Source organism: Euleptes europaea, chromosome 4 (assembly GCF_029931775.1).
Source record: "Euleptes europaea isolate rEulEur1 chromosome 4, rEulEur1.hap1, whole genome shotgun sequence".
Lineage (NCBI taxonomy): Eukaryota > Metazoa > Chordata > Lepidosauria > Squamata > Sphaerodactylidae > Euleptes > Euleptes europaea.
In genome coordinates this window covers 10,235,723-10,251,600 of record NC_079315.1, presented here as the reverse complement: position 1 = coordinate 10,251,600, position 15,878 = coordinate 10,235,723, and the positions used below count along the sequence as shown (strand labels likewise).

General features: G+C 44.0%; 1 protein-coding gene across 1 annotated transcript; it reads left to right on the top strand.

The window, feature by feature from the left end:
- The first annotated feature begins 227 nt into the window (after positions 1 to 227).
- On the top strand, positions 228 to 1,407 carry TENT5C (terminal nucleotidyltransferase 5C). The gene has a single exon (XM_056848291.1). The coding sequence runs from the start codon at positions 244 to 246 to the stop codon at positions 1,405 to 1,407; it is 1,164 nt and encodes a 387-aa protein (XP_056704269.1). The 5' UTR covers positions 228 to 243.
- Positions 1,408 to 15,878: the final 14,471 nt, after the last annotated feature.

Here is a 15,878-nt window from a genome sequence, read left to right as displayed (position 1 = left end):
CACCAGGCCCCCACCTGGAGGTTGTTGACCCTGGCGATGGACAGTCCTGCAAAGACCAGAACAAGGGAAAGATTCCCAGGCCTTTGACACAGCTTTGACATCCACTAGGGCTTCCCCAAACCGTTAGTGCAGAATCTCCCCTTTGAATAATTATTGTCATATGTCCTCTTGCTTCCGCTGCGCAGTCTGATTCAAATGTTTTTCCCTCCCTCCCTGTAGTTGTTTTGAACATCGTACTCTGCCATGGCTGATAACAAGCATAAAGCCGACAGCGCATCCTGCAGTGTGCTAAGCTGGGACCAAGTCAGTCGCCTGCACGCGATCCTGTCGGAGGTGGTACCGATCCACGGGCGAGGCAATTTCCCGACTCTGAAGGTAACCTTGAAGGACATTGTCCAAACCGTCCGCGGCAGGCTGGAAGAAGCCAACATTCAGGTGCGTGACGTCCGTCTGAATGGGTCAGCAGCCGGTCAAGTTTTGGTCAAAGACAACGGCCTAGGCTGTAAGGATCTGGACCTTGTCTTTCGAGTGACCCTCGCGAGCGAGGGGGAGTTCCAGTTAGTCCGAGATGTGGTTCTGCAGTCCCTTTTGAACTTCTTGCCTGAAGGGGTGAGCAAACTGAAAATTAGCCCCATGACACTTAAGGAAGCCTACATTCAAAAGCTGATGAAGGTGTACACGGAAGCGGACCGATGGAGCTTGATCTCCCTCTCCAATAACCATGGTAGGAACGTGGAACTGAAGTTTGTGGACCGTATAAGGCGGCAGTTTGAGTTCAGTGTGGATTCCTTCCAGATAATACTAGATTCGCTGCTCTTGTACTATAGCTGCTCAGAAAACCCGATGTCTGAGCATTTCCATCCAACTGTGATTGGAGAGAGTGTGTACGGTGACTATGGGACTGCTTTTGACCATCTCCAGAACAGATTGATAGCTACCAAGAACCCTGAGGAGATCCGAGGAGGAGGCCTCCTGAAGTACAGCAATCTCCTCGTGAGGAATTTCCAACCCATGGACAGGCAGGAGATCAAAAGCCTAGAGCGCTACATGTGTTCCAGGTTCTTCATAGACTTCCCGGATATCCTGGAGCAGCAACTCAAGTTGGAGCGGTATCTCCAGAACCACTTTGCTGAAGAAGACCGTACCAAATACGACTACCTCATGACCTTGCGCCGGGTGGTGAACGAGAGTACGGTGTGCCTCATGGGACACGAGCGCAGGCAGACGCTGAACCTGATTTCCCTCCTGGCGCTCAGAGTTCTGGTCGAGCAAAACATCATCCCTAGCGCTACTAATGTCACTTGCTACTACCAACCTGCTCCGTACGTAAGCGATGCAAATTTCAGCAGCTACTACGTTCCAGATACCTGTGGCCAGTCTTACTCCACCTGGTTGCCTTGTAACTAACTCAAACTTCCTGTAATGCCTTCTAGGTCGTTCCTTTACAGAAGAATACCCCTAAGTCTGCAATTTGAAGAGTTCTTGGATAAACCACAATTTAGCTTCCTCCCTCCTTGCTAGAAGAAAAACGATTGTGTTGGCATCTAACTGGATAAATGTTGTGTCCTGTAACGTCTCCCTGCTTAATTTTGTGCCTGAGTTCTTGAAACTGAATGTTGAAAGTGTTGGATAAGACAAGCTGCTTGGTTGCGTCCCTGTCTCCTGAAGCTCCCCTGCAGCTGTTCATTTCATGGTGGCTAGTGTGACCATGGAACTACGATCCTGCACTTGGCTAATCTCCAATCCCACTGAAGACAGTGGGATTTCAGCATTAGACGGTGTGCAAGATTGTAGCAGGGGACTTTATTGTTTTGGGTTTTTTTTCTCCCTGAGAAGCCTTAACCATTTTCTTCAAGCTGTGGCAACAAACAAAAAGAGTAGAGAAGAATCTCTGCTTGAAGAATGGTGCCGATTCTACGGCGTTTTTCGTTGGGCACCCAATGTTGCACAGTTTAGGGTCTTCAGCTTGGCTTAAATCAACCCCCTTTAAAAGTAAAGGTACTAGCAAGTGTGACTACAAATTCCTCCGACTTTCTCTCTCTCTGTGTGTTTTTTTTTTAATGGAAGCTTTTTCTGGCAGCTTAGCGCAGCGCTGAACCTCACAGCAAATCAACTTCCCCTCCTGGAGCTCCGTTGAAAGATTTTAAAGGTCTGCCTTAGCAGAAAAAAGAGACCAGGCAAAGGCGGTGCATCTCTAGCTGTCCATACATGCAGCCTTTTGGCTTGCGTAGCCTCCATTTGCATTGGGGCTCTGGGTGGAAAGGGGTGGGTGTTAGCCCTTCGGTTTCCGCTTGGCTTCGCCAGTCGAAACCGGCTTCTCTCCTATGCTATTAGCGGTTTAAAGGGGACGTGTTCTTGAATGCACATTTCTCCCTTTAGACTGCTGATAAAGCAAATGCTGTAGATGTGTAGAGTTCTGTGGTCTTTTTCTAGCCAGTTGCTGAAGCTCGAATGTCTTGAAGGTGTTCAGCCAGGACTGGTGGGACAGAGCTAGATAGGCCTCCCGTAGACAGATGCCTTGCTCACGTACGGCTCCACTGCCCACTGTGCTTCTCTAGGCATGTCTGAAATATTATTGGGGATGAGAACAGTAGCCGCATCCTGTGAATTGCTTACTTCAGCCTTGGAGACATCTGAGAATTGCAAATGTCTGAAGCGTTGGTTTTCTAACTGGCGTTCCAGAGGATTCTTCATGGAAAATTAAAGAGGTTCAGCCAGAGAATGATAATTCTAAAGATTAGCTGGGTATTGTTGGAGTCTCAAGTTCAAAATACAGAAGGGCTCTTTGTAACTTGTGTTTTGGGGTGACTTGAGGTGTGAACAGGATTGCTGTTGTAATTCTACAGTTTCCCTCGAGAAGTCTGTGCGGCAAGGTCAATTTGGGGTGGTTTCTTGTCTTTTTTTTTGTTTATCTTCCAGCCAGCAATACTAGTGATACAGAATATATCAGGTTTTACGTATATGGACAAATATTCTTCTGTTAAAAGGAATTGTGTTTGCGTTCATATAGACTTGGAGTCTAAAGAGTGGCTCCCGGCCGAAGTCTTTACCTTCTCTGCTACACTGTTAACAAAATTGTGTATATGGTTTGGGTTTTAAGAACAACTTTCTCTGCAGCTTTCATTGTATATGGAAGCACCTTATAGTTAACTGGTGTCCCCGAAAAAGGAAGCGAGTTGAACTGGTAAGAGTTGGACCATGGCAGGGTATTTTTTGCAAGCCATTTTAGGATGGTGCTGGAGTCATACCGAATTAATGGTCATCTCTGAGCTTCTCCTTGCTCAATTGTTCGGTCCGCGAGGATTTACGCTCCTTCCTCACGGGGCTTCTTCTGTAGCCTACAGTTTTTATCTGCAAAAACGCAGACTGCTTTGGGTGTTTCCAAACGGCCGCCTTGCCTTGCGCAAAGCCCAAGCTGAATTCCCTGGATAAGCGGAAAGTGAAGGTTGAACATGCTGTCCAAATTAGTTCCAGTGACTCTGGTTGGAAAGACTAGATAACTGTTTTTGTTATCGGTGCCTGAATGGTTCTGAAAATGGAAAATGTAATGCTCTTATGGAAGGAAACAATCCAGGGAGCAAGAGATGTTCTTCGCCTTAAGATAAAGATCACAGAACATGCGGGCAGTAGCTGGATCGTGTATTGTGTTTAGTAATTTCTTCGGTGGGGAGTACATAAAAATGGGATTGAATAAGAAAGGGCTTTTTTTGTTCGGTATCCAATTTAAAAAATCAGGAGTGGATTATAGACTTCTGAGCAGAATTTCTTTACATTGTAAAACATGTTCTACCCTTTTTCCTGGCAAACATGTGACTTTTTTTGGTTAAACAGTAAATATAATGTTAGTTGCCAGCTGAGGAGTCCAATCTCTCTTCGGAGAGCTATCAGAGTGTACCTTATTTTGGTTTTCTTGAAGTACAATAAAGGTTGTTAAATTAAGTGTGTGTGATTTTTCTCCCTCCCCCTTAAAAAATAAAAAATCAAAAAGCAGCAACCCAGCAGCATCTTTTCCAAGCTTCCTCTGCGTTCCACGCACCTTGGCCAGACTGGTCCTCTGCCAGATTGTTGCCTGTTTTCTTTCTAGTCGGGGATAGGTGTTTCATGGGCAATCATTGCTACAGGCCAAGAAGGCTCCCAGCAATGTTCAAGGTAAGGCCGTTCCACTTGCGTCAGAGAATGTACACAGGCAGCCACAAGGGTTTGTTACCCTAACTTGTGCTCCAGAGCACGTACAGTACCATGGTTCAGTGAAGTCACCACAATGGTGGTAATGGGATATTTGGTTAATATAACAGAGTTTGCCCAGTGGTAGAAGCATGATATTTGAGTACATCTCCCAAGAAGTATCCTGCAAAAAGTAAAAATGTTTATTCAAGTAGATTCTGTTCACATTCAAGGAGATAACTCTTGTACACTCTTAGAGTGATGTAGAAGAAGAAGAGTTGGTTTTTATGTGCTGACTTTCTTTACCGCTTAAGGGAGAATCAAACCGGCTTACAATCACCTTCCCTTCCCCACATCAGACACCCTGTGAGGTAGGTGGGGCTGAGAAAGCTGTGACTAGCCCAAGGTCACCCAGCAGGCTTCATGTGGAGGAGTGGGGAGACCAACTCAGTTCACCAGATTAGTGTCCCCTGCTCATGTGGAGGAGTGGAGAATCAAACCCGGTTCTCCAGATCAGAGTCCACCTATTGAAATAGATCTGTGTAGTTAGCTTAGCCTTTGTCCTTCTGTTCTTATGCGGGGAGGTTCTGGATGGAGTCTGGCAACGGTGGACTTCCCTGGCTCACTACATGAAGCAGGTATTCCTGTCCTTCCCTCGTCTCTGAATTTTCCCACCTCTCTTGGCAGCCTCTAGACATCTCATAGGGTCCCTCCCAACGTATTAACGTGTAGGATTGATTTACCACCCATGGTCAACAAGTCCTCCAGCTCCTGTGACTGGCTGGTCCCCTCCAGACCCTGATGCCTCCTCCCCATCACATCTTCAAATGCTTGCATTACAGTGGGCTGCCATCTTGCTTTCAGTTCTCTCGCCACTCACCTGTTCAGCCCCTCCTAGGTACGAATTTTCTTCATGGTCCATCCGTGTTTATGCCTGCATTTTCACGGTGGTTAGGCCATTTGTACGTTGCTTTTCTACTTTCAAGGGGCTTGAATGCTCCATGGTGTCACTGTGGGACAGGAGCAGAAGAAAGCCACATTTTTTTACCTTCATACCTATTTTAACCTTCATACCCAAGAGAGCCAGCGTGGTGGTGTGGTTAAGAGCGGTGGTTTGGAGCGGTGGACTCTGATCTGGAGAACTGGGTTTGATTCCCCACTCCTCCACATGAGTGGCGGAGGCTAATCTGGTGAACTGGATTTGTTTCCCCACTCCTCCACATGAAGCCAGCTGGGTGACCTTGGGCTAGACACAGCTCTCTCAGCCCCACCCAACGCACAGGGTATCTGTTGTGGGGGGGAGAAGGGAGGGTGATTGTAAGCCGGTTGGATTCTGCCTTAAGTGGTAGAGAAAGTCGGCATATAAAAACCAACTAACATATAACAAAGAGGGCTGTTAATAGGCTGAGTTTCCTGTGGAGCAAGGCACATTTGAAATTTGCTTGTTCTAACATGCACACAGAGAATATTGATAAACTAAGATACTCTTGCAGCAGGCAGAACAGCTGCTATTCCTGCTTCAGTTTCCAGGAATAGTTCAGCCAACTTCAAGATAGCACTGTGGTCAAGGTTAGCTAAGCATTTACTCTCCTTGCATCTCAAAGTTCAAACGGATCCTTTGTCTCTCCTGCTCGATGGAAGGCCTCCTACTTCCAAGCACTGAGTCTCACATTCCAAGGCCAGAGATGGTCCTACCTATCAAGGGACATTTGCATTGTTTCAATACATCTTTGGAAACCTCCCTCAGCTGCCACTCTTGACAAAACCAGAGATAAATCCCAATTTACAGTACCAAGCTCAACATGGTTTCATTATTTTTGTAGTGTAGTTTACATTAGGGTTGCCAACCTCCAGGTACTACCACAAGAAATAAAGGCTCAGTGCTGTAAGGATGATTGGAGCAACCCAAAACAGCACTATAACAATATAATGCAAATAAGTGAATTTTATAAAGTGCTAAAGTGAATAAATATATACAACATGTACAAATAGGAGTACAACCAGATACAAAATTTTACAAAAAGCAATCCAATAAATATGACTGTCCAAAGGATATCACGGATCCTAATTCAACAGGTAAGTCCAAGTGTATGACCAATTAGGATATCATTTGATGTAAAAGTCTTTGATTCTTTCAAATTATTTTTAGGTTTCAGTTATTAAGAGCCCTTTCTATTGCTTTTTGCTTTTGCAGCTGCAATCAATCAATTGCCACATCCTTTTACCTTCAAATTCCATGTTTTTCTTTTCTTGATTACTCTGTCCTTTTGGAGACCTTGATACAAACCTTTGCGGTCCCTATGAGACGACACCTACTGAGGCACATATATATATATTTATTATGGGTAAGAATTTTACATTAATCTTATGTTTGCATAGTCTTTTATGAATTTAATAATGCTTTTAATGGTTATTATAAGTGTTTGAGTTTATAGTTGAATATATGCATTTGTGGTACACAGATACAGGTCACCGAAGAAGCCATATGCGAAACGTGGTCCCGATCTAGACGACACGTCTGACATCTTTTTCCTGTGGCTTTGCTCCAATAACTGAAACCTAAAAATAATTTGAAAGAATCAAAGACTTTTACATCAAATGATATCCTAATTGGTCATACACTTGGACTTACCTGTTGAATTAGCATCCGTGATATCCTTTGGACAGTCATATTTATTGGATTGCTTTTTGTAAAATTTTGTATCTGGTTGTACTCCTATTTGTACATGTTGTATATATTTATTCACTTTAGCACTTTATAAAATTCACTTATTTGCATTATATTGTTATAGTGCTGTTTTGGGTTGCTCCAACCTCCAGGTACTTGCTGGAGAACTCCTGCTTTTACAACTGATCTCCAGCCAATAGAGATCAGTTCCCCAGAAAATGGCCATTTTGGCAATAGGATTCTATGGCACTGAAGTCCCTCCCCAAACCCCGCCCTCCTCAGGCTCCGCCCCAAAAATCTCCCCACCTGTGACTAAGAGGGACCTGGCAATCCTAGTTTACATTCAATACAGAAATAGCTATCAATGCAGTAATACAATATTGTGCTATACATGTACAGGTTTAATATTCCTTATCCGGACTACTTGGGACCAGAAGTGGTCCGTATTTTGGAACTTTCCGTATATTGGAATAATTTTTAATTTTTGCATGCATGTAATGAGATACCTTGGGGATGGGACCCACATTCATTTGTTTTATACACACACCCTGAATGTAATTTTAAACAATATTTTTAATAAGTTTGTGTACATTGGACCATCAGAATGCAAAGGTGTCATTTTCTCACCAGATTACCTGTATCAGCTGTTAAACAAGAGCAACAACAAACTAACAACGGCAGGGTTTCAGTCTCCACCTAAAATGCAGTGTGCGCTGTATTTTATTTTTTAGGTGAGGAAACATTGAAAGCAGGCAGCATGGATCTGCCTGGCCTGCATGCTGGCTCGAAGGGTCCAGTTGTTGGATCAGTCTAGATATAAGATGTCCAGATAAGGGATACTCTACCTGTACTAATAAATGGGGAGAGACTATGACTCGGTGGCAGAGTTCATGTTTTATAGGTCAAGCATCCCAGGTTCAATCCCTGGCACCTCCATTTAAAAAGGATCTTGGGCAGAAGGTTCTGGGAAAGACGATTCTCTGTCTACACCACTGGTTCCCAACCAGGGGTCCGCGAGAACTAAATTAAGGTCTGCGAAACAAAGTTATAAACCCATAATAAATGTTTTCAATTAAAAGTTTTCTATTATTAAAAATATATTCAAATATTATTCTAAGTTTAACGTTTAACTAACAGTTATGATTAAAGTTTATTTTCAAATTCTCAGAATTTTTATTTTGAACCTTGGGGTCCCTGCACCGAACAAAAAAAGGTTGGGAACCACTGGTCTACACATTTTGAAGAGGCACTGAAATAGGTTTGCCAACCGCCAGGTAGTAGCTGGAGATCTCCTGCTATTACAACTGATCTCCAGCTGACAGAGATCAGTTCCCCTGCAGAAAATGGCCATTTTGGCAATAGGATTCTATGGCACTGAAGTCCCTCTCCTCCCCAAACCCCGCCCTCCTCAGGCTCTGCCCAAAAAACCTCCCACCGGTAGCAAAGAGGGACTTGGCAACCCTACAGCGAAATCCAGAAGGCAGATGGACCAACAGCCTGAACTGCTGAAAGGCAGTTGTAAATTTTTGGGAGCTTGAAATATTTCCGTATGAATATATTTCCGTATGTATATACGGAATGTATATGTATGTATATTCCGTATGTATATACGGAATGTATGTATATATGAATATATTTCCATATGTATGCCAGAAGAAAGTTCAAAAGGCCTTTGATTTACAGCTATGAAATAAGCAACTAGAGTGGTGTCTCAAAATGAGAGCTACACTATGATGACAATTCTCACTGACGTTATATGCGGAGGGCTGAAACCTGCAGGTGTTGAAAGCAAGACTTCCTGTGAAAGGGCATGTTTGCTTCTGAGCCCTGTGAACAAATTGTTATGAAAGTCTTGCAGTGCCCATAAGTTTCAAATAGAAAACAGAACAGAAAGGTGGCAAGCCTGCTAAAACGGCGCCTGCGCTTACTAGCATCTAGTTCTCGGGGAGATGGCAAACTTGTGTCTGGACTTCAGCTCGGAGGTGGGTGTTGAAGCATGCATGTTCCACCACATATAAAACACCCCTCCTCTGTTAGCATAGAACAGGGGTGGGGAACGTCAGGCCCGGGGGCCGCATAAGGCCCGCGAAATCATTTGGTCTGGCCCTTCGTGGGTCCTGGCAGATCTCTAGCTCAGAAGGATGCTGCCCTGCCTGAATCTCTTGGGCCCAGCTGGGGACAGCAGAGCTCAAAAGCGAGTCGCTCTAAGTGGCAGACACTCGGCGCCGTCTCCGGTCGTGCCTCTTGGCTAAATGTTTGACCAAATATAGCAGGCTAATTTTTAAGTGGATAATTTTGTATGGCCCGCGAATGATGTTCTAAATATCCAAATGGCCCTTGGCAGAAAACAGGTTCCCCACTCCTGGCATAGAACATCTCTGTCCCCTTGAGATCTCTCCAAACCCTGCCCTCCTCAAGCTCCACCCCTCAAATCTCCAGGTATTTCCCAACCTGGAGCTGGCGACCCTATTAGTTAGGGAATCAACATGCACTTCAAACACTAGATGACCCTACTAGGGTTGCCGGTTCCAGGTTGGGACCATGTTTGACAGAGGGCACAATAATTTCCCTGTGCCGCCACATATACAACACCCCTCTTCTGTCAGTATAGAACCTCTCCCCTTGAGATCTCTCCAAACCCTGCCCTCCTCAAGCTCCACCCTTCAGGGTCCCTCTTTGCCACCGGTGGGAGTTTTTTGGAGGCAGAGCCTAAGGAGGGCAGGGTTTGGGGAGGGGAGGGGCTTTATTGCCATAGAATCCAATTGCCAAAGCAGCAATTTTCTCCAGGAGAACTGATCTCTGTCGGCTGGAGATCAGTTGTAATAGCAGGAGATCTCCAGCTACTACCTGGAGGGTAATAAATAATAGGAGCGTACTAAATAGAAAGATTTGGCAACCGGCTAAGGAATTATTCAGTACCCAGCCACCAATGCACTTAATTCTTTACTTCTAAGAGAAAACCTGCAAGTGTTCAAATATGTACTACTTTACAAGATAAACCATCATATGTACTTTTAATACAATATGTTAGAAAGCTGTTGTATTCTTTATACAGGGAAATATATACACAGATATATCACTGTTCTTATAATCTCAGTGGAACAGTGTCCCGTATTAAATTCTAACTATATATAAACCAAACTTGTCAAGACGTCCCGACGTCCTGTTATGGGTGCATGGATCCTGCGCACCACACAGAAAATGGACTTGCTTCCGAGTCAGCTGGTTTGATTAATCCAATCAGAGCATCGCTCCTTCCAAGCCTGTGTTATGCAGCTTGTGCCTTCAATGATGTATTTTTCTTTGTAAAATTGACTCAGGCTAATGCCTTGATGCCCAAAATCAGGGCCAACGTCCCAATAATGGAAAATGACAAGATTCCGGCTGTATCTTGTTTCGTAGGCTTCCTCAGAATATTTATTTCATTTCTCAGGCCGCAATCTTGCAGCTCCTGGAATGTGACATTGTTCCACTGAGATTAAAAGAACAGTGATATATCTGTGTATATCTTTCCCTGTATAAAGAATACAACAGCTTTCTAACATATTGTATAAAAAGTACATATGATGGTTTATCTTGTAAAGTAGTACATATTTGAACACTACCTGGAGAAAGGCAACCCTAAAAGGAGGCTTGGAGGAAGGTTGGCTGAAGGAGGAGTGGAAAGGGAAACAAGAGTGGGTGGTAGAGGGGCGTGAGCAGAGAATCCCAAAGTTCCAGTTATTCACAATTTTTGGCTAGATAGATAGTTTATTTGCGGCTCTTGGCCAGATAAAACAAGATACATGGACTAAAATGGTCTTATCGACAAAGGTTTACAGTCCGAGTCTTAAGTCACTTAAAAAAAATAAAAAAATAACATCCAAGTTACATCTGTCATTTGGACTGTGGCAACGAATTTTCATTGCAGCCGTGCAAAATTTTGCTACCTGAGAGGTGATTGAGGGATTATCTCCTTGTAGGAGCTTTTCTATCTTTTCTCTTTCCCTGTCGGATCCCATTCTCAGTATGAGGGGCTCAATAAACTTAGAACGGGGTATAGTGTAAAAGTTACAGTTCAGGAGAACATGTTCAGTGGTTTCTAAATCCCCGGATTTGCAGGGGCATAGTCTCTCTGCCCTGGGTATGTTCTTGAATTTCCCCTCTAACATAGCAGAGGGTAAGGCTGCGCACCTAGCCAAGGTAAAAGCCCTCCTATATTTGTTTATCTCTAAGTAACGGAGATAGGCTGCAGGTGCAAGGATAAATTTGGAGTGGGGGGGAGCCATAAATAGGGGCACTCTTGCTAGATCTACTTGTCGCTCGATATCTTTAACCCTTTGGTTTATAGTTGACTTAGCTTGATCCCACCCTAACTTAAGTAGTGCTAGGGGGGTAAAACCCAGGTTATTTAGTTTGTCTTCAATGGCTATTATCCACTTTGACCTAAAGGTATCACAAAGAATCAGTGGAAGAAGACCCTTGGGGTTGAAATTAATTTTCAGCCAGAGATAAAGCGAGGACAAGACAACCCTTGCCTCCACCTTCATCATGCCAGTTTCTAAACAGATCATAGCATTTGATACACATCTTGGCAATTGCAGGGCAGCTCTAAGAAACTTGGATTGCACTCGTTCCATGGGAATAAGATATGAGGGTGGAGAGTCAAGTTGTGTTCCATATAACATTTGTGCTAGAGTTTTCGCCTGAAAAAGTTTAAGGGCGGCTGGAATATAGTGTGCCCCTTTGGTCCGGATAAAATTTATTATTGAACGGGCTGATCTTTCCCCTAAATTGGCAACGTAGGTATTATGGGCCAGCTTGGAGCCAGATGCCTGGATCGTCATTCCAAGTTATTTGAATTGGGTTACCTGTTCCAACCTATGGCCATTTATGCTCCGCCTCCTATAATTAGGGCGATTACTAAAAGCCATTACTTTTGATTTCTCATAATTAATAGTCAGGCATTCCTTCCCACAGAACGTTCCCACTCTCACTAGCGCCCTCCTTAGGCCAACTGGGGCTCTTGAAAGAAGTACTGCGTCATCGGCATAGAGCAGAATATGAATATGCCTGTCCGCTAGTTTAGGTGGATGTAAATCCGGTGCGTTCAAGGAACTGACTATGTTATTTATAGAATATGCAAATAGCAGGGGGGTGAGTAAACAGCCCTGCCTAACTCCTCTATAGGTGTTTATGGGGACGGTAAGATGTCCTCTTCTATTGCACCTGACTCTCAGTGCTGTCCGTTCATGTAGGGCTCGCAGCAGCAACAGGAGCTTTTTATCTACATTTGAGGCTTCGAGCTTGTCCCAGAGTAAAGGTCTGGAAATCAAATCAAATGCTGCCCTAAAATCAATGAATGCCGCATATAAAGAGGGTTGTCCCTTATTAGAATATTTCTCTGCTAGATGTTGCAGGACAAGGCAGTGCTCTATCGTTGCTCTCCCTTCCCTAAAGCCTGCCTGCTCTATTGCCAAAATATCCTCTTGATTGAGCCAAAGGGTTAATTTATCTAGCAGGTGCCCTGCGTATAATTTGCTGATGACACTTATGAGACTAATTGGCCTATAGTTGGAAGGGTCCTTTCTACTTCCTTTTTTAATAAAAGGGGACGACTATTGCCAGCCCCCAGTCTTTAGGGATTCTTCCAGTGGAGTCTATGTAGGTAAACAGTGCAGATAGAAAGGGAGCCCACCAATCTATGTTCTCTTTGATAAACTCTGGGGGGATACCATCATATCCAGGAGCTTTACCCCGTCTTAGTTGGTTAATATGGGATTTGACCTCATTTAACGAGACACGTGGCCAGGAGGGAATATTTAATGGGTCAGGACTATAGGGGACAATTTTTGACTGATTTTGCTTCTCGGTGGGCCTGGGCAAAATTAAAAATTGCAATAAAAGAGCTTCCTGGAAATGCGGGAAGAATGCGCGGCAGCCGCAGAGTGACCTCTGAAGGGAGGAAGAATCATGAATAACTAAAAAAGCCGCAGGGCACTTCTCCTTAGATTGCACGGCTAATAACCAAGCATAAATGGCCCTGGAGTTCTGGGGATGGAGCCTGGGGAGGACAGGGACCTCAGCGGGGTACAATGCCATTGGGTCCACCCTTCAAACCATCCATTTTCCCCAGGGGAACTGATCTCTGTAGCCTGGAAATGAGCCATAATTCCAGGGTATCCCCAGGTCCCGCCTGGAGGCTGGCATCCCTACCCAACTTGGCTTCTGCTGATTTAATACATAATGTGTTGTCTACTTTTGCACTTCAGGGTTAAAATGTTGATGAGATGTGACTGAACCTCCCCTTAGAGCTGTAGATTAAACCTAGAATAACATTTGTGCTTGCCTATGGAAACTGCAGCTGTATTTTTCCAAACACGTTTTCCCTCTCTGTCTCCCATCAGGGATGCAAAAACAATCTAGGCTGTGCTGCCGGTAGGATTGCCAGCTCTGGGTTGGGAAATTCCTGGAGATTTTGGGGGGTGGAGCTTGGAGAGAGCAGGTTTTGGGAAGGGGAGAGGCTTCATCGGGGTATAATTCCACAGAGTTCACTTTCTGCAGCAGCCATTTTCACCAGGGGAACTGACCTCTGTCTCTTGTATATCAATTGATATCCCAGGAGATCACCAGCCACCACCTGGAGGTTTAGAAAAAAAGCAGCACGGAGGCTCTTAATGTATAAGCGTGGGACCACCACGGGAGAGACAGTATGCGCTTATACACTAAGATCACACAGACGTACTTGTCGGGTGTGAGAGAAGCATCCGACAGCATGCCTTACAATTCGACTTGACATGCTCACGGAGCCAACAGTCAAGGAATGAGCTGATGAAGCTTATCGAAACGTGACATGGCTAGCTTCACGTTCTCTTTTGGGTGAATAACCTTGCCTTCGGGCTCTCCTCTTGACTCATTTGCACCTACCTTCTAAACGGGAACTTTTTGTCCATCTTATTCAGAACCTTTGCTGTCAAAATTGGGTGCAAACGCAAATGTATGTTGAGAATTGACTCCATGGACTTTCATTTGCGTTTCGTATGAATTGCAATTCTTTTTCATTTCTTTGGATGTTATGTTGATGTTTATTGTATAAGACAGGGGCTTTTTTTCTAGTGTTTTGTTTCTTGTGATTGACCATCTTTCTATCTACAGCATGAGGTAATGCTAAGTTGTTTGTAAATAAATTTCAGTTATAAGACAGAGTATGGTTGAGTGCAGATTGATTAACAGTGTGTGAGCCTCCGTGCTGCCTTTTTTCTAAAGTTACTTATTACTGGCACAGGTAGTTGTTTTTTTGGTTTAACCACCTGGAGGTTGGCAACCCAAGCTGCTTGTACATCTTGACTAGCCGGAAATTGCTCGCTGAAGTTAGATAATTTCAAGTCCCATTGATTAGATAAGGAAAACACACAGATTGCTACTTACACAAAAACTCCAACCACCCCCCCCGACAGAAAAGAGGAATAATCAAAACAGTAATGGACCGTGCAAGACGGATCTGTGAACCACAGTTTCTCAAGGAAGAAATTAATCATCTAAATCTGCTAGCAAACGGCTATTCCAGAAATGAAATCAGAAGGGCCATTAAACCAAACAAAAATCAGAAAACTCAGGAAAAAACAGTCTCCCATAGGAAAGGTGTTCTTGCCATTTATTAAAGGAGTCACTGATAGGATGGAGAAACTTTTGAAAAAACATAACCTACAAACAGTGTTTAAACCCACCAAGAAAATACAACAGATGCTACGATCAGCAGAGACCCCCTCACCTCTGCAGGAGTATATCGTATACCTTGCAGTTGTGGACATGTACACGTCGGGACCACACAACGCAGCATATAAACAAGAATAAAAGAACATGAAAGATACTGCAGACTTGGCCAACCCGAGAAATCAGCAGTGGCTGAACATGGACTGACCCGAACAGGACACAGGGTCTTATTCCAAGACACTGAAATACTGGACAATTCTACCAACTATTTTGTCAGATTGCACAGAGAAGCCATTGAAATTCATAAACATCAGCACAACTTTAACAGAAAAGAAGAGAGTTTAAGAATGAATAAGGCTTGGCTTCCCGTCCTGAAAACCTCCAGACTAACAAAGACTACAGTCCACGATAGCCATGCAGATTAGCTTTGGATTCCACATGTTAACAGATCACTTCAGGATACAATGGTTCCACATTAACATACCACACCCTCATTAGTACATTATCTGGATACTTACAGGACAATGATTAGCACATTACCTTTGATACTTTTGCAGGACAATGACTCAGCTCAAACCCAACCCCCTTCTGACTATATATATTACTCTTCCAAAACACTAGACACTGAGAGACACTGTCCTTCAGTGTTACTCCTCTGACGATGCCTGCCACAGCTGCTGGTGAAACGTCAGGAAAGAAAATACCAAGACCACGGTCACACAGCCCGGATAACCTACAAGAACCGATGAACTCTGACCATGAAAGCCTTCGACAATATTTTGTTAGAAAATTCTTCCTAATGTCTAGATGGAAACTCTTTTGATTTAATTTCAACCCGTTGGTTCAGGTCCGACCTTTTGGGGCAACAGAAAACAACTCGGCATCATCCTCAACCCAGTGTGCGGCTGCTGTAAAAAAGGCAAATTCCATGCTGGGTATAATTAGACGAGGAATAGAGAATAAAACTGCTGATATCATACTGCCCTTGTGCAAATCTATGGTGAGACCACACTTGGAATACTGTGTACAGTTCTGGTCACCACACCTAAAAAAGGATATTACAGAGCTTGAGAAGGTGCAGAAAAGAGCGACCAAAATGATTAAGGGACTAGAGCAACTGTCCTATGGGGAGCAGTTAAGACGCTTAGGGCTGTTTAGCTTGGAAAGAAAGCGACAAAGGGGAGACATGATAGAGGTCTATAAAATTATGCATGGTTTGGAAAGAGTGGACAGGGAGAAGTTTTTCTCCCTCTCCCATAATACTAGTACACGGGGTCATCTGCTAAAGCTGGAGGGTGAGATACAAAACAGATAAAAGGAAGTATTTTTTCACACAATGGCATAGTTAAATTGT